Raw genomic sequence first — 18,525 nt, forward strand, 5'->3', positions numbered from 1 at the left:
CACCTCTCTCAACCTGCTGGTCACACTTCTTTTGATGCAGCCCAGGATGTGATTGGCCTTCTGGGCTGCAAGTGCATGACGTAGGCTCATGTCCAGCTTTTCATCCACCAGTACACCCAAGTCCTTTTCCTCAAGGCTGTTCTCTATTGCGTCATCCCCAGCTTGTATTGATAGTGAGGATTATCCTGATTCAGGTGCAGGACTTTGCCCTTGTTTCACCTCGTGAGGTTCACATGAGCCCACTTGTCCTGCTTGTCCAGGTGAATCTTGTATAAACACTCTTAAGAGTCATCATGGGTATTAACTAGGCTTCTTGCTGCATATTGCCCAGAGAACACCCACCGTTCAGCTCTCAGTTAGTTGGCAAAGCTCTGCGTTCAAATCTGCTTTCCAGTGTGGCTGCCTTTTCCTGTTGACCTTGCTGGGAATTGCCAGATGAACGTAACTTTTTCCCCTTCGGATACAAACTGAGACAAGAGTTGTCCTTGTTGTCACTTGTGTTCCCTGACACGTAAAAGTTCTTGGTTCAATACAAACTCTCTCGTGAAGGACATTAGGCACACTCTGCTGGCTGCTTGCTATTGCTACCACTTAGGCTGCATGTTGTAATTGCTACCACTTAGGCTGCATGTTGTAATTCCTGGATATTACATTAGTGTGTTCTGCTCTAAGTGAATCCAAGGTCAAGAGCATTTATGGTTTGCACTTCTGTTCATCAGGGAATGCAGAAGAGTTGAATGTTTTCTCCCTTCTCTCCCCAGACAGCCTGCCTGCGTTCCCCATTGCCATGGTGGCAGGGATAGTCATCGGTACGGTTACAGGTCTCTCACCGCTCATCTCTATTGTCGTGTGTCTTGTCATCAGAAAGAACAACTCAAAAAAACGATACTCTGGGTAAGAGATCTCCCTCCTCACCTGCAGATGATGTGAGGAACAGTGGCAGGAACAGAGGGAGGGCTTAGAGGGGGCTGGGAGTTGTTTCAGCCAAGTCTTAGCAACTGTGGCTAGAGATAGGATATGGCCATGTGGGACACTGATCATCTGTCTGTGATATTTATCTTTGTACTGTACTTGAAAAGACCTATAGACCATGAGTTGCACCCAAAAATCACAAAATGTTGGAGCCGATCCCCAGCCACGAACATCTATGCCCTAGAAAATTTAATCTGAGATCCCCTAGCTATGCTGTGGTCTGTTCTACTTTGCTTCCCTCCAGCCCTGCTTCCCCCTACCACCACCAGCCCCCAGAGGAAAAGCGCCACACATGCATTTTTAAGGAATGCTTTGTGTTGAGATTAAGACTGGATTTTTCAGTTGCTGGTGTCTGGCTCCTGAGCCTGGAGGATACTTGCCAAAGCCCCATTCATCACCACACTTCTAAGTAACGAAGGAGTAGCCACTCTGCACTCATTCTCATTCACTATCTGTTTTTTGTTGACTGTTACCATGCCTGCAAAGTTTTTAGTGTTAGGAGGATAACTCTAAAGTGAAGCACAGACCTTTTGAATGGGAATATGAAAAAACTACCAGAGTTAACAAAGGCGGACTGGAATCCTGTGGTGATGAAGTTTGGTGCTGGTGGGGGAGGCACTTCGGATTTTTCTCCTCTCTAATTAGCTAGTAATTTGCTTCTATAAGAAAGAATGAAAATTATGTATGTAGTCTTAGAAACAAACTCCAAACTTACAACTTTCTTCTATTCTTTCCCCAACAACTGTTCCTGCTTCCTGCAGGTTCTTTGGGTTGCCTGTGGGATAAAAGAAAATAAGGCCAAAAATAAGCTTGTGGGGATTTTTATATTAAACTTTGCCCTGTCCTTTTCCCAGTTGGAGAGTTTAGAGAAAGTGAGTTGGCTATTGCCCAATGGTAAGGCTTAATATAGCAAAGGCGGCTGTGTGTGCTCAAAATTGTGTGGAAAGCCTGGTTTCCCCTTTCTGCATGTGCCCTCCCCCTACGAACTGAAAAGAAGCCTGCAGTGTCATGCACCAGCAGAGTGCGTGAGGTGGTCTGCTTGCCTTGCTTCCTGGTGACCTGCTCTCCAGCGTCTTCCTGAAAAAGCTGAGCCTGGAGCAGTAGTTTATGCACTGTAATTTCTTGTAGTAGATTTAACTACTCTCTTGGGAGAGTAATCTCTAAAGTTTAAATACTGCTTTCACTGACCATGCTGGCTCTGCATGACATGTAAAGAGAAACCAAGTGTGCTGTGACCCCCTCCAAACTTACGGACTGTCTTCTACATGATGCTAACCCAGTGTGTGATGATGGTGGTGGTGGTGGTGGTGGTGAGATGCACTTACTCTTAGATAACCGTTCTGCCTTGAACTGAGGTGGGCTGGGGCGCTGCGCGGCATCTGGAACCCCTGCATGGCCGCAGTCTCCATTCATGCTCTGACTTTGGTGTTTTTTTTATTTTTTTTGTCTTTCTGCCTTGGTATGCTGGGATCGGATCCTGCTTACCTTCCTCTCCTTACAGAGATCCTGATATAGACGCCAGATTGGGAATGTAACAGGGCTGGGTCTTCTCTTCCAGTCCCACTAGACACCATGGTAACTAATCAAGTTGGTGGTTGCTGTTAATACCTGTGTGTATGTGTGCACATTTCCTCTTCCTTTGCTGACTAACCAGCTAGCTCTCTACTAACACGACTTCACTGTAGTTTGTGCTGGAGTCTGTTAGCAAAGGGATGATGCATTTCACTGGGTGCTTGGGTTTCATTGTCTCATGTCTTAGCTGGGGTGGGATTGCTGCTTATCCCAGATGGTGTCCCTCCATCTCTTCCAACAAAAAACTTGCTAGTGCATTGACTAAACCACAGGAAATTCAGAGTCGTTTCTGTGTCAAAATAACAGTGAATTCCCAAAAAATGTTCCTATGGCTCAGACAGCTTGGATGCCTGAAAACTCGCAGTGATCTAAGTGCATTAGTTGCTTAAACCTGAATTATGACTTTTAGATAGTGTAGATTTGAGGAATTTTGTGAATAAAGCAAGCAATTCATGATTACACAGTTTTAGTAACAGAAGAGCTGCTTTGTCTCTGAGGCAGTAGAAGTCCCTTGCTGTGATGGCTGGGGACAGTATTTTTATTTTTATTACTGCTGCATGTCTGAGGAGCTAAGTCTTCTATTGTTGGACTTGCCAAAGCATAAAAAATGATTACCCCGTGAGGAGATGGTCTGCTTAATGTCACTGTCCTCATTTCTTTGTTTCTGTACTTGCTTTGTACACTGTCTGTCTACAAAGATTGGGGGAAAAGTATGCGGAGTGGTCAGAGGGTTGTGGTAGCAAAGGAGACTCCAGTGTCTGCTGTCAAGGAGGTGGCTATTTTTTTTAGATGCTTGGGTACAAGGAGGTAGACCTAGCATTTAGAGACCCATTACTGCATTGCCCGGAAGCTACTACGGTTAAATTGAAGGGCATTTACTCAAATACCTAGCTCTGTGATATTAATTTCTCTATCACAGGCTTGTTTTCTTTTCAGCAGATGGAAAGAAGCAATCAGAGTGAAAACTGGCAACCTTCTTTTAGGGGTGTTGGTTCTCACTACATGACAGTTTTCTTGTTTCCCAAACAAGATTTGATATTCAAATACCAATATCAGGACACATAGCTTACATGTCACATGTCACTTAAAGTAATTGCTCCAGAGACTAGTGTCTCTTGTGAGTGGGCAGAATTATTTTGGGATTGTAGCCTAACCAAAAGCAAGGGAACTAAGGCGGAATTTGGTAGGAAGCACCTTTCTGGGGTGGAGAGCTGCTGGCTTCTGCAAGTGTTTGCTCTAACTGTAGCACTGGTGTAACACTTGCCTCAGTGCCTGGGACTATTTAGCTCATAGTTAGAAAATAATTGCTGTCTACCACTGAGTCTGAAGTTACAGTGAAGAAAATCCATATGGTTTTAGACAGGTTGGGTTGAATAGGAATGTCTAGGGAATACAGGTTTTGGAGGAGCTGTTGCCCCATGTTAATAGTTGTTCCTTCATGTTGTTTATCAGTGAGGCTCTGGGAGCAAGGATAGGAAAGTGTCCGGGGAGAGATGGAGAATTATGTGTGTTTATTTCAAAATCCACTGTGTTCATTTTTACTTTGGCATAATCTGCCACATTCATCTTGCCATCACTCGTTTTTTTGTTTTTGTTCTTTTTTGTTCTTTTTTTTTCTTTTGTGCCTCTTGAACGTTGTCGTGCAAACTCTGCTCTGCCACCTCGTCAGCTGCAGTACATCTGAGAGCTTGATGTCACCGGTTAAGCAGGCTCCGCAGAAGTCGCCCTCCGAGACAGAGGGTCTGGTAAACAGCGTGCCCGCCCGATCACACCAGGTAAACTTCCTGCCTCTTCCTGAAGCAGGATCCTCCCAGAGTGTGGGGGAAATGGTACGGAAAAGATAAAGGCAGGGTGGGACAGATGAATTAGGTGCTGTCTGTTAAGGTGATGAGGACTGGGGGGTAAAAGTGTCTGCTCCAAACAAGGAATGGGCAGTAAGCTTGGACTGGTGACCTCTTTTGTAGAAGGCTGGAAGAATACCATCTTGATATTAGCTGAGGTGGAGTTTCATGCCTTTCTTGTACTAATGTATAAAAAAAGATGGTTCTGATCTTGTGTGTTAACATACACAAGTCGTAGTGAAGTGCAAGGGTGAGAGCCTGTCAAGGATGAGGAGTGGGCAGTGGGTAGATGTTCAGTGTAGAGACAACATTATCTACTAGACATGTAATAACACTGTAGAGCTGGCTGATCTATTCTAGGATTGTAATGGGGAGAAATTTTACTTCCTTGTCACTGCGAAGGTGCATGGTCTGTGGCATCCACTTCTTTCACAAGGAGATGAGCCAGCGCAGTGCAAACACGGACCGGTGATGGTCAGTTTGCAGGTAACTCTTGCTGCTGAGAGCTCTCCTCTGCTGAGCCACCCAACTTTTGTGGGCTTGGAATTGACACACTTTGTCTTGTGCTTGCTGCTGTTGGCAAAGCTCTGCTGACTTTGAAGGAAAAAGGTGGCTCTTGTCCTGACTTAACATTCCATGGGGAATTAGTTGGAGGGAGCATGAGTCAGACGGGGATTCTACACAATATGTGATTACCTGTTACCTTATTTGTAAGCTGTTCCTTACTTCTTGATTCCCAGTAATATTGCTGTGGAGGTACAGATCCCGAGTGAGTTTAAGTCTGAAATGGACTTTTTCTTCATTAGCCACCTTTTAGCAGGTGGCTGCAGAGTAGTGTGTAAACTGCTGGGTTTCTAAGTCAGAGTTAATACCCGGGTTTTTAATTCTCATTACAAAATAATGGAGATGTGTGTTAATATGTTAACGCTACAGGAAAAAAACCCAATAATAATGCTAACAGTGAGCTGGGTATAAAGACAACGTCCCTCTGTTGGGCTTCCAGTCTGGTTTTGAAGTGCATCTTGACAGGTGCAGTATTTCCAGAGTTTTAGCACATAGGCCTAGAAAGCTACTGACTTCAGAGAACAATTATTCTCTGGACATAAAGGCAATATGCTCAAGTTACAAGATTTAAAAATAGTTCAGATTTTGACTGGAGTGGGTCTAGTAGCAGTAGGCTGCTTGTAAGGTCTGGATAAAGCTCATCTTTTCTAGTGGATGGGAAAGACTTCTTGAATGGGTGGTTCCTGAAATACCCTCCCCCCTAAAAAAAAAGGGAAAAAAAAAGAACAAGAAAAAAAATTTTGTGTAGGATGTAAGTTGCCGTAGCTGTTAGAGTCAACTTCCCTAGGTCAAAGGACCAAGATGTTTTATCTAATTACTCTCACCGTGTGAAGTAGCACATGCAAGTGCCCTGAGAGCTGCATGGAGGAAGAGTTTTGCTGTTCTGCGCTTACAAAAATAATTTTATCTTCTCTGTAACATTTTGGTGTGAAACTTTTTGTGTCCCCACCCTCCCATGTCCCTGGTGTTCAGAGTCGTAATGTACTGGAAGGAACATGTCAAAGTAAATCTAAAGTTTGTAAAGATTACTCAGACTCAGTGTGCTTTTGCTCTTCTGTAGCCACTCCAGTCTGCTTATTTCTTGACAGAGTCCCTCAGGGTCTTCCTGCAGGTAAGTTCCTAAAGGAAAACCTCAGGTGTGAACACTCTTGACCTCAAAGGAGAAGTATGGCAAATGACTTTAGTTTTGTTTAATTTTAGTTTATCTTTTTAGTTTTTGAATCTTCTTTGTCAGGCAAAGAGAGCTTTGTCTGGATTGCCTTTTCTTGACAAACATACCTATCAGCAAGTGGTCCCTCTACCTTCTGTTAAGCATTTGCCCCATCTTTACAGAATAGCAAGTGAACATATTTACTTTTCTTTAAAAAGATTCATAATAATGTCAGGGTAGATCAAATTTTGAAGAGATGGTTTAAATCAGTGAGGAAACTAAAATTCAGTTGTGAATACACTTAGATTTTTAACTTCTGGCCACTGGCTTAAAAAAAAGAAAGGATGATATCAACATGCAAATCAACACGGCATCACATATAAGTAAAACTGATATGTCTTGGTAATCACAGAACCACAGTATGATAGAGGTTGGAAGGGATCTCTGGAGATCATCTAGTCCAACCCCCCTGCCAGAGCAGGTTCACCTAGAGCAGGTTGCACAGGATGGTGTCCAGGCAGGTTTTGAATGTCTTCAGATATGGAGACTCCACCACATCTCAGGACAGCCTGTTCCAGTGCTCTGCCACCCTCAAGTAAAGAAGTTCCTCCTCATGTTTAGATGGAACTTCCTATGTTCATGTGCCTTTTACCTCTTGTCCTGACACTGGGCACTGCTGAAAAGAGACTGGCCCCATCCTCCAGACACCCACACTTTAAGTACTTATAAGCATTGATAAGATCCCTCCGCAGTCTTCTCTTCTCCAGATTGAAAAACCCAAGTCCTTCAGCCTTTTCTCATAAGAGAGATGTTCCAACCCCCTAATCATCTTTGTAGCCCTTTTCTACACCCTCTCCAGCAGTTCCCTGTCCTTCTTGAACTGGGGAACCCAGAGCTGGACACAGTACTCCAGATGTGGCCTCACCAGGGCAGAGTAGACGGAGAGGAGAACCTCCCTCAACCTGCTCTTGCCACACTTCTTGATGCACACCGGGATGCCATTGGTGGTCTCGGCCATGAGGGCACATTAATTTTATAAGGTTTCTCTCTGCCCAGCCCTCCAGCCTGTCTAGGTCTCTCTGAATGGCAGCACAGCCTTCTGGTGTGTCAGCCACTCATTCCAGTTTTGTGTCATCAGCAAACTTGCTGACGGTGCACTCTGTTCCCTCATCCAGGTTGTTGATGAATATATTGAAACAGGACAGGACCCAGTCTTTGAGCTCTGTCTTTCAGCCAATTTTCAATCCACCCCACTGTCCATTCATCTAACCCACACTTGCTAAGCTTGCCTGTGAGGATGCTGTGGAAGGTGAAGTCAAATGCCTTCCTGAAGCCAAGGTAGAGAAATTAGTTGTAATATTCAAGCTTTTGAGCTGTTGTCTAGGTGAAATGCTGATACTCAGATTCCTAGCAGTTCTTAGAAGCTGTTGCAGGCTGCTTGCTGATTTGGGCACACTTTTGTCTCTTGGATTTCCTGATGTGTGGGAAGTGACTGACTGCTGGAGAAGAACTGTGAATACAAGTACACAACCACTGCCTCTGCAAGTTAAAAATAGTTATAGAGGTGTTCGCTCTCAAAGAGTGGCATTTAAATTTATTAAAGGAAGTTTATTAATTTTGGTTTTTTTGTATCAGTTTAAGAATCAGTGATTAAATATTTGTCCACCTAAATTCTCACCTTAAAATGCACTTGAGCGTGCTGTTGTGATTTTAACCGATTTCCCCATCCAACAACGAAGAACCATGCAGTCACTTGCTCACTCTTCCCCCTACCCCCATCCCCACAGAGATGTGGAGGGAGAAAATTCAACTAAAAAGACTCAAGGATTGAGATTAGGACAGGGAGGGTCAATTCACTACTTATAATGATGGGTAAAAACCAGAGTAGACTTGGGGAAAAGGCATACATTTAATTTACTGACACCATTTACCAACTAGCTCAGAGTAGGATAGTGAGAGGAATACATAAATAAATACAACCCGATCTTAAATCCTCCCATCTTCCTGGCTGCCTCCACCCCCACCATCGGTGCAAGGCGGGGCAGGGGTGGGGGTGTGCGGTCCATCTGGCCATTACTCATGGTCCATGGCAGCTCCTCCTTCCTGAAAAAGAGGGTTCCTCTCAGTCTTCCCCTGCTGCCATGGGGTGTCCACCTCACAGCAGGCAATCCTCTTCCTCCTCATGAGTTCGTCCCAAATGGGATTGCTTTGGGTGCATCCTGTGCTCCTGTGCAGTCTCTCTGCCCACTGGCATGGGGTTCTTTGTGTACTGCCACATCCTGGACGTTGTCACCACCATCGATCCCCTCAGCTCAGAGACAATCATCTCCCTGACATTTCGCTCACCACAGGGCTCTGGGGAAACACTCTGCTCTGGTGCCTTTCTCCCTCGCTTTCCTCACCAACTGCGTTCCTTAGAAAAAACTCCCCAACATGAAAGACAGGAGGAGAGAAAACAAGGACACATAAACAAAAGGGAGAGAAGAAGTGGTTCAGTAGGGTCCCCTCTTAAATACCTTGATCCCAGAGACGCTGATTGGCCTGGGCTTGACCAGAGGCAGGTCCAACTTTTACCTGGGGCTGGGGGAGGCTCTGGAAGTTTCACAAGAGTCATCCTCCACAGCCCTCCCCCATCTCCTCCTTCCCAATTCCAAAAAACCCCACCATGACAACTTCCTTTGGGTGCAAGTTTTTCGAGTGTGGACCTTGCTTTCTGGAGTGCCCCAGAGTGCTGAGGGGATCTGACTCTGTGAATGTTCAGCTGGTTGAATCAACTCCACTTGTTTTCACTGTACCTTCCCTCTCAGCAGGTGTGCTTTGTCCTGCAAATTTGTATGTGGCGGTTCTTCTCCATGCCATCACTCCGTAGTGACTTGTATTCTACCATGACTGTTACCTGGATGAGCGAGAAAAGCATTTCCAGTGAAGGCGAGAACTGTATGTGTTTCCCACATGAATGTCCTTGTTTACCTAGTAATGTGGGTTGCAGCAGGCAAACTGGAAGGCAGATCTGTGTTGTCCTGAGATCTGTTAACTCAAGGTGACTGTCATTTGTTATTGTGCTTTGCAAGGAGCCCAGTATTCATTTCTGGGCAGGCTGAAGGGCCATTAATCTTAAAGTGTAACTGCCATAGAAGTGCATTTCTGACGTACAGAGCAGTGGTGTGTAGAGATCCTAAGAAGGTAGATCTGTCAGTGTAGAATCGGGGAACACTTAAAGGTGCGTTAATTTAAGTGCAGATCTTTGGCTTTGCCCTTTCTGGTTTAAGACATACCCTAACAGGCTGTTCGAGCTCTATTGCAGGCTTTGAACTGGACTCCAGATGCCTGGGAAGGAGCAGTTCATAGTGCCAGGGATCTTGATTTAATTTCAGATAAATTTCCTGGAGCTGTAATCTGTGGTGGTTGAAACACCCTTCAGAATCTAAAAACTTTGAAAATACTATAGACTACTGTTAGACCATGAAGGTCTAACTTTGTAATTTCTTTTTCTTTGCTGTAACTTGTAATTCATGGCTGCTTTCATGAATTGGTGATACCCTTAGCAAGGTATCAGTACACCTGCTCCTCTTTTCCCTTCAGTTCTGAATGGAAAAATCACAAGGCTGATGGAAATGCTGGGTTTTATATGGCAGTGCTGGTCCATCTTCTTTGGATTTAAACTACTTTTGGAAGAGAATAAGGTATTTATCAGCTGCATGCTTTGCCATTGTGTTAGGGGGAAAACAGCTGTGCAGAAGTGTACCGGTGGTCCTTCAAGGATTTAATATTCTGTATGGAAGGTCTCTTTACAATCTCTGGCCCCTAATTGCTTTGCAGTATAGATGGAAGGATTTATGGGTCAGTTCCACAGAGATATTTTCTAATTTGGCAGGATACCAAAAGTACTGGAGAGAAGGGAGTAGGAGAAATGTCTGTGAAGGCTGCTTTTCCCTAGGACGTAAGGGAAACAGAAACAGAATTAAATGGGTGAAATGGTTTTGAAGCAAAAACTGCTAAAAAAGCCACAACCAAACCGAAAGATCTCTCCTTGTAATTTCCCCCACCCACCCCCAAATAGGTGTGTGTGCGAGTGTGTGGTCTCTACTGAGGTCATCTGGTAGGTGGTCGCAGGCTTCTGCTCCGTGCTTGTGTCAGTTGGGGCACGCAGGATGGGAGCTGCAGGTTGGACCTTTCTATAAAGATCCGGCCTGTCTTGTTGGGTACCTGCTCTTTATAGGCTGCAGTCCTGTCCTCAGCCCATCTTGAACAGCTGCAGTTCGCTTTCCTGTGGGCTGTGTTTTGGAAATTTTTTTAGGAAGGCACAGGCGTGTTTGCGTGCTCTACTGAAAGATGGTGCTGTAATGTCCTCTGCTGCACCCGGGCAAATATAACAAAGGTGTGTGGCTGTCCTTGCACAGTGTCTGTGGAGGTGCCCGCTACCTGGGTTGGCTTAAAAGTCAGGTAAGAATTCTGCATTACTGCACCGTTTCGGTATTTTCGGGCTCACTACTGTGTAAGTCTCGATCTCATCACTTACTTGGGCAGTGACTGGTGTCGTAAGGTGGCAGCAGGTTTGTTCTCTCCCTCGTGATCTGTGTGGTCCACCGTGCTGGGATTCACAGGGCTGGAGTGGCAGTGTGGGAGGTGGGCTCCACTGTCTCCTGGTGAAGCTGTAGTACAGTTCCTCTTGAAAAACATTAAATCTGGCATGCATCTGACTGAGCCATGTATCTTTACTCCATAGCATGTAAGAATTGCTGTTTTTCAGAACAATGGATTCCAGATTTTGCTTTTTTGTGAGAAGCAAGCAGGTGTAACAGTATCAAAGGGAGGGAAGGGTGCTGTTTGGCATGTTCCTGATAGGAGAAAGGTGGCAGACTAGAGCTCATTTGTGGGTGAGGGTTCATTCCACCTGCTTCAAAGTGCTGGTAGCAGTCATGAAAGTTCTGTGGTCTTGCTTTAGCTTCGGTCATGCTGCAGAAGCGAGGGGCAGTATGGCCTATTCTGAAAAATACTGACTGTGCTTTTTTATTCTGTTCCCAGGGCCCAGTCATTTACGCGCAGTTAGATCACTCCGGAGGACAGCACAGCGACAAGATTAACAAGTCAGAGTCTGTGGTCTATGCTGATATTCGGAAGAACTGAGATGAGACCCTAAGCTACCCAAAGGAAAACACACATTCAGACTGGAATTGCTTGAACGAGATTTGACCCAGAGAACTCACATGTGGCCTTTGATGCTTAGGCTAGGACCAATGCATGTGCATACAGAGGGAAAGATATATATGTATTGTGTGTAAATAGTCTATTTAATCGTACAGAAGTGAGACCAATGTTGCATGTTGAAATGCGGTAAGAATTTTGCTTATAAATTGCCAATATTCTTTTTTGTATCTTGTGTGACGAGAGAGAAAGTGAAAACTCGCATCACAATTTTAAAATATTTTTATCTTGATTATTAATGGAGAAACTGGAACATGCCTGAAGATTCTAGATTGACCTGGATATTCTTTTTTTGCTTATAGGACCTAATTTCTGTTGTTGAGGTGAATAAAAAGATGGTATCTTCTTTATATTCACCGAGTTCTTTATGTATACAGGGTATTCATCTTTCCTTGGTCAAACTCTCAGTAAAAGCTGCCTTCTCCTATGAACTAGACACTTTCACTTGGTCTTGTAAGCCAAATTGTGATTCCTAGCCATCAGAAGTTAATGTCTTAGCAATGTAAGTGAAGGAAATATTTAGGCCTACCTGGCCTGTGTCACACAGGTCATGGAACTGTTTACTTCTGTACTGAGCCAATCTATTCAAGCTTAGTTCTTTAAGGTACAGGGGATAGTGTTGATCTAATGAATTCTGTGAATTGTTAGTTCACCTGGGAAAACTTAAGAGCTAGTGAGTTAAAGGGATAGGAAGCTATAGCTGTAGGTGGTTGCCTCAGACTGTTGAATCTTTTCTTCCCTGAAGCTCTGTCACTTCATGTAAACATGAAGAAGGGCTCCAAGGGATCTGGAATCTGTAGTACTCCCTCACCTCTCTCCTATAACTCCATTATACCACTGTCACTTCCTTAGAGGCGCTTTACCTGTTCTTAAAAGCCTGTAGTGGAGGCTGAATGACCTCTGGAGGAAATCTAGGGCTTCACTCTTTGGGTTTTTTTGATGTGTTTTTTTGTGTAAACTATATGTGCACAGAGGGTGCAGAGGGCGGTTTATTTCCTTCCTCTCTGCAAGTCTACGACTTGAATATAATTTCCCAGCTTCTTGTTTCCAGATTAAGCTCCTCATAAATTGTTAAGGATCTCTGATCGCTGTCTTCTGCTGAAGAGGATCTTTCTTTAGCAGACGCATTTGTATCCTGAAATCTGGTGCTCAAAACTAGAGGTGACATTCCAGCTGGTGTCTTCTGAGAGTAGCATACAGTACAAGGATTTCTGTTTTCTACATCCTAATGTGGCGTTGTTTTTTTTTGTAGCAGCAAATAATTTTCAATTTGGTCTACCATAACCTTTCTCTCTGATTCTTACCCATTTCCTAGTTCAGTCTGTTTCACAGAATCAGTCACAGAATGGTTGAAGTTGGAAGGGAACTCTGGAGGTCATTTAGTCCAAACGTCCCCTCCTCCAGAAGGGTCAGCTAGAGCAAGTTGCCCAGCACTGTGTCCAGTTGGGTTTTGCGTATCTCCACAGGTGGAAACTCTGCAACATCTCTCGGTAACCTGTTTCCTGTAAAAAAAATATACTTCCTTGTGTTCAGGTGGAATTTCCTTTTTAAAAATTTCTGTCCATTGTCTTGTGTCCTGCCAGTGAGCACTGCTGAGGAGAGTAGCGCTCTTCGTTCCCTCCCACTGAGTATTGATACACATCAATAAGATGTCCCACCAAGCCTTCTCTTCTTCAGACTGAACAGTCCCAGCCTTGCCTCATATGAGAGATGTCCCAGTCCCTTTATCATCTTTGTGGCCCTGCACTGGACTTGCTCCAGTAAGTCCATATCTCTCTTGTACTGGACAGTGCCCAGAACTGGACACAGCACACCAGGTGTGGCTTCACCAGTGTTGAACAGAGGGGAAGGATCACCTCCCTTGACCTGCTGCCAATACTTTGCCTAATGCAGCCCAGGATAACATTGGCCTTCTTTGCAGCAGGGACACGTTGCTGCCTCATGTTCTACCTGGTGTCCACCAGGACCCCCAGAGGGCCTCTTCTGCAAAGTTGCCTTCCAACCAGATGCTTCCCAGCCTATGCTGGTGCATGGAGTTGTTTCTCCCCAGGTGTAGGAGTTGTAACTTCTCCTTCTTGAACTTCATGGACATAGACTGGACGTTAGGAAAAGTGTTTTTTTTCACAGAAGATGTAGTCAGACATCGGAATAGGCTGCCCAGGGAGGTGGTTGAGTCGCCATCCCTGGATGTGTTTAAAGGTCATTTAGATGTGATATTGGGGGAGATCGTTTTGGGGGTGAGCTTTGCAGAGTAGGGTTAATGGTTGGACTCGGTGATCCCAAGGGTCTTTTCCAACCTGAATGATTCTATGATTCTATGATTCTAAATTCCTCTTAGCCCAATTCTCCAGCCTGTCCAGGTCCCTCTGAATGGCAAAACTCTCTGGTGTACAGCAACTCCTCCTGGTTTTGTATTGCCCGCAAATTTGTCTCTACTGAAATCACATGTTTTTTTCAGACCTATCTTCAGCTTGTCAGTTCAAAACTTAGTTTGAATTCTCATCCTGTCCTCCAGTGAGCTTGCAACAGCCTTAGCTTGATATTTGCAAACCTAAACTTATATTTCACTGTAACATCAAGTAAATGAAAAATAGTTTCAGGCCCATGGCAGACCCTTTCAGAACCAGATTAGATAATGCTTTAATTATGACAGTGCAATTTAGTAACTAATTTGTGTACAGTGGGTTTTTTTCACAACAAAGTTGAGTATGCCAACACTGTATTCTTTCATGAGGATCAGACTTCTGATCTGTTTTCTGATACCACCTCCCTTTGTTAGAAACCTCGTTAAAATCAGGATGACTCCTGCTGCTGCTTTCCTTCTCTGCCAGGCTGTTATTTCCCAACATTTGTTTTACATTTAGTAAGAAATGAACTCCTTTGACATGGCTGATGGAGGAACTTGATTTTTGATCTGCCTGTGTTCATCCGTGTGCGTCACCAGCTTTCTCCCTAGACATTTTAGAGTAAGAAGGAGAAATGTGATGAATGTAGTGATCAAAACTTGCTGCTATGAGAAGATAACGTCTGTCCTTCACTATGAAGTTTGCTACTAATATTTATTTCTTTCCCTGCTGGAATATACTGTAAAATCCAGTCCTGATCTGGTGCTGACTTTAAGAAACATGCTGATCTGGTGCTGACTTGAAGAAACACACTGATCTGGTTGGTGTTGATTTGAAGGAACATGCTGATATGGTGCTAACTTGAAGAAACACGCTGATCTGATTGGTGCTAACTAGCTTTAGGAAACATCTTCCATTGATTTTGTTTAGCTCAGCTCTGCTCCTATTGCCTATACTGAAGAGGCTCAGTGCAAGGCTGCTGGGATCCTCTTTGTGAAGGCAGAATGAACCTGGAAGTACTTTTTAAAATTGCTGAGCAACTTTTTAGAAATCAAAAAAGGCCCTTCCCCCAAGAATAGTAGAAATCAGTCTGAATCCCTATCTGGTGGGAAGGCTGTTGAATTTTTATTTATTTATTTTTTGGTCCTGGAAACTTGAACAAGTAGAACACGGAACTTATTCAGGCTAAAACCAAAAGAACTTGAGGCAATGTGAGACAATACTTGTGAACTTTCTGTCCCTCAGGTTATATTAGCTTGTTTAATATGTGATAGCCCATGCTGATGAAAGGGACTGATGCTAAATTGTTTTACTTAGTAAGTGTCAAGAAAGAGAGGACTTATACTTCCTCGATGTGCAGCAAACAGAGATTAAAGTGCCCTTGTTCTGTTGTAGTACTGCTGCTAGCTCTTTTTAGGTCCATCTGTTTTAAAAAGGAGCGCTGCGTGGCAGGCTCGCTGCAGCGCAACCGCAGGGCTGGCAGCCTTTCCTGAGGCAGTAGCAAATGAGTAAAATTGTGGGTCATCGCTCTCCGAGAGTGCAGTTGGGGAAGGTCTGTGTCACGTTAGAGACTTGTAATGAATTCTCTTTTATTCATCATGCAAAAACCCCTGGGATCACTCTGAAATCCACTTTTTCAGCTGAGGGGCAAAAAAAAAAGGTCATTTATAGGCAAACGTGACCCCATCCATTGTAGCAAGAACGCAGTTTTGGATCACCAGCCTCGGCTCTGGCAGCCTCGGCAGCTGCACCCTCTAGGGCCAAGGATATGAACGGCATCATTTGTCTTTTTTTTAACCGAACTGCAAAGTGGAAAAGTTTTGGCTTTTTATGAACAGTGGATATAGTCGTCCTTATTTTTGCCCACCAGAAGTGAATTTTGAGAAGAGGATGACCAATAGTTATAAAGTATCAAGCTAAGTAAATTGGTAGCAGTGCATAATGACATCAAATCTCCACTGCCCCTTTTGACTTCAGCAGTTGTTCTGCAAGGGAGGTGGTCATTATGTTCAAGAAATGACATTAATAGGGATTATGGGGTAGCAAACATGTCCCTGTAATTAGTTGAGCGATGTGTCATTTATAACTGGAGACCTGCAGGGTTTTGTTTTCTCTCAGCGCTTTAGTGATATTTCAGTTTGTGACTAGAAGAGCTGGAATTAGTTTTTCAATTTTCTTAAACCTGTAAGAACTGTTTAGGTAACAATCTGTCTTGTAACTGCGCTAACTGTGTATACACAACTTAGAAGCTGCATTGCCTTAGAGTGGATTAATTGAGGTCAAGTGTGGGCTGTTTGATTTATAACCAAAACACCTTCACTCTATATTGAAATATTGTCTTGGAGTTTTACATTATTAATGTATCTGCCTGGGACCTCAAATGCAAAATGTTCTTGTTGTGTAGTAAGCGATGGAAATATTTTCTCTTTTAAAACTATCAAAGCCAAGAAGGTGGGCAAGACTTCTGGACTGTGGCCACACTCCTGTGGTACTAGTATTTAGGTAACATTTTCATATGGGAGACTACAAAATCACATTAAGGATGCTCAGCAATTATACTCTTCTTGAGGCTTCTCTTTCCTTTCTCTTTGTTGCCCTAAAGCTAATAAACCCTTTCATTTAAAGGTGTTTTTGCGCTCTAAACTGTTGAGTTCAATGCCTTTGGAGGTCAGTGTGCTGTGCAATCTCTTCTGTCTCCCTGCAGTGCCAGCTGTTTTTATGTGGTAAGTGTAATTGGAAGCATAGACTGGGTACTTTTGTTCTGTAAACCTCTGTCCTGGAGGTGTGCAAGAGAGCAAACACCTGTAAGACAGATGTATAATCTGTGTGAGGCAGCTAGATATGCATTGTGTGGCCTGAATACATGAAGAGCCAGTGTACCAACCGTTAGTGCTTTTGCTTTTAGAGACTTATCTGGAAACAGTTATCTTGGATATTTTTTCTTGAATGGACTTTCATGTTTTCTATTGTAATCTTGTGAATATTTTAATACACTTTTTTTTTCCCATTACTGGTTTGCTGGACTAGTCGTTTCTGGTTTGGGACTGCGGAGGGTTCTGAAATACACCACTGCTCTTTGTGGCAATATTCTTCAGTCACTGCAGCCTCTGTCAGCTCACCCAGTCACACAGCTGGAGAGTTTGCGGTTTGAATTGCTACCCTGTATTACCAGTACAGCTAGGAGAACTGAGAAATGCAAGTGAAACTAGCAGAATACTCATGGGAGAGAAAGTTTCATGGCAGGATGGCCTCTGAGAAAGGGGAACCAACAGACCATCAGGTGGCCGTCTTCTAAGAATGAAAAAGGTTTTCTTAAAGTATCCTGCACACATTCGTTGCACAGGATAATATAACACTATACATAAGGTGAGAAAGGAGGGCACATCCGTGCTGTAGCTCTTGTAACTATAGAACAGTTTCCTCTCCGCCCTTGCCATGCTGGAGTGATAACTCAAATGGGATTGAAGGGAAGTAGGGGAGGGGAGAGAGAGACTTAGTGACAAGACTTGCAAAACTCTAGTATTTCCAGGCCTTCATTTTCTGGAAAGCTGAATCCTGAAGAAGCTTCTCTGTCTCACAGTTAGCTTTTTCTCCTGGATATAAAATTCTGAGCTCTGGTAGACTCCTAGCTTTGGTGGAAGAGGTCTCAGAGAACCTGCAAGGGAAGCTCATTGATGCCATGCTCTGAGCACAATTGCCTTACACTTCTCAGTAAGAGATAAGCTCTTGCAGTGTAATATAAACCCTGTGCTTGGAAGCTTTTTCACAGTGGCACATTTTTCCTCTTTCAGTAGAGTAATCAGGGAGAGATACTGACCTTCAGGGAAGGCTTCAGTGTTTATTCACAACCATGCCACAGATGGGAGCACACTGCTGCCTCCAAAGTTTTGGAGAACCTGCACGTGCATGTTTCCTCAGTGCACACCTTCACAGGAAATCTGTATGTACTTAAGTAGGGGCTACAAAATAAGCAACAGAAGTTTTGGCTGTTTATTTTTCACACTCCCAAGAACCAGGTACATAAAAGCACCCATCTTCTGCCTCTAGTTGTAAAGGATGACAGAAGCTACCAAGCTAGTAAAAGCTAGTAAACAATTTGGAGCATGTGTCCTATGAGAAATGGCTGAGGGATCTGGGGCTGTTTAGCCTGGGGAAGGAGACTGAAGGGAGACCTTATCACTCTCTACAACTACCTGAAAGGAGGTTGCAGCAAGGCGAAGGTTTGTCTGTTCTCCATAGTGGTGAGTGACAGGACAAGGGGAAATGGCCTTGTGCCAGGGGAGGTTCAGGTTGGATATTAGGAAGAATGTTTTTACTGAAAGGGCTGTCAGGCATTGGAACATGCTGCCCAGGGAGGTGGTTGAGTCGCCATCCCTGGAGGTGTTTAAGAGACCCGTGGATGTTGTGCCGAGGGACATGGTTTAGTGGTGTTGATAGGGCTGGGACAAAGGCTGGGCTCGATGGTCTTGAAGGTCTCTTCCAACCAAAACTGTTCTGTGATTCTAAGCTAAAGCACCAGCGGCACACACTGTTTTGCCTTCCTCTTGTTAAAGACAGTGGTGGCTGGAAAGCAAATGAAGATAGACATAGCTGAAGCCAAAAAGAACATCCTTACACTACCAGGGAAGAGCAGCAGGGAATGAAATGAAAATGCTACTGTTGTCAGTTACTGAAAGTATGGTAAAACCCCAGCCAGGTCTTACCCTTCTATCTAAGGCTCTGCCTGTCACCAGTGCCATGTCACTCACAGCATTATTTAGTAGAGTCAGGGAGGGTAGCGCCCAGCAACTCGTTCTAGGCATAATCCACAATCAGGTTGTTTTTAAAGAGACAATACAATACACACAATTTTACTTCAATTTAAAATGTTGCCCTT

The 18,525-nt window shown here is 44.0% G+C and overlaps 1 protein-coding gene across 1 annotated transcript; it reads left to right on the forward strand.

The window, feature by feature from the left end:
- Positions 1–761: 761 nt before the first annotated feature.
- Positions 762–11,572, forward strand: LOC104280953 (myelin protein zero-like protein 1; the record flags this gene model as incomplete). The annotated part of the gene is made up of 3 exons (XM_009878783.1): positions 762–894; positions 4,214–4,319; positions 11,125–11,572. Coding segments are annotated over 3 exons (341 nt in total), but the record flags the coding sequence as incomplete, so codon positions are not given.
- Positions 11,573–18,525: the final 6,953 nt, after the last annotated feature.

The sequence above is a fragment of the Apaloderma vittatum genome, unplaced genomic scaffold, assembly GCF_000703405.1.
Source record: "Apaloderma vittatum isolate BGI_N311 unplaced genomic scaffold, ASM70340v1 scaffold1631, whole genome shotgun sequence".
Classification (NCBI taxonomy): Eukaryota; Metazoa; Chordata; class Aves; order Trogoniformes; family Trogonidae; genus Apaloderma; species Apaloderma vittatum.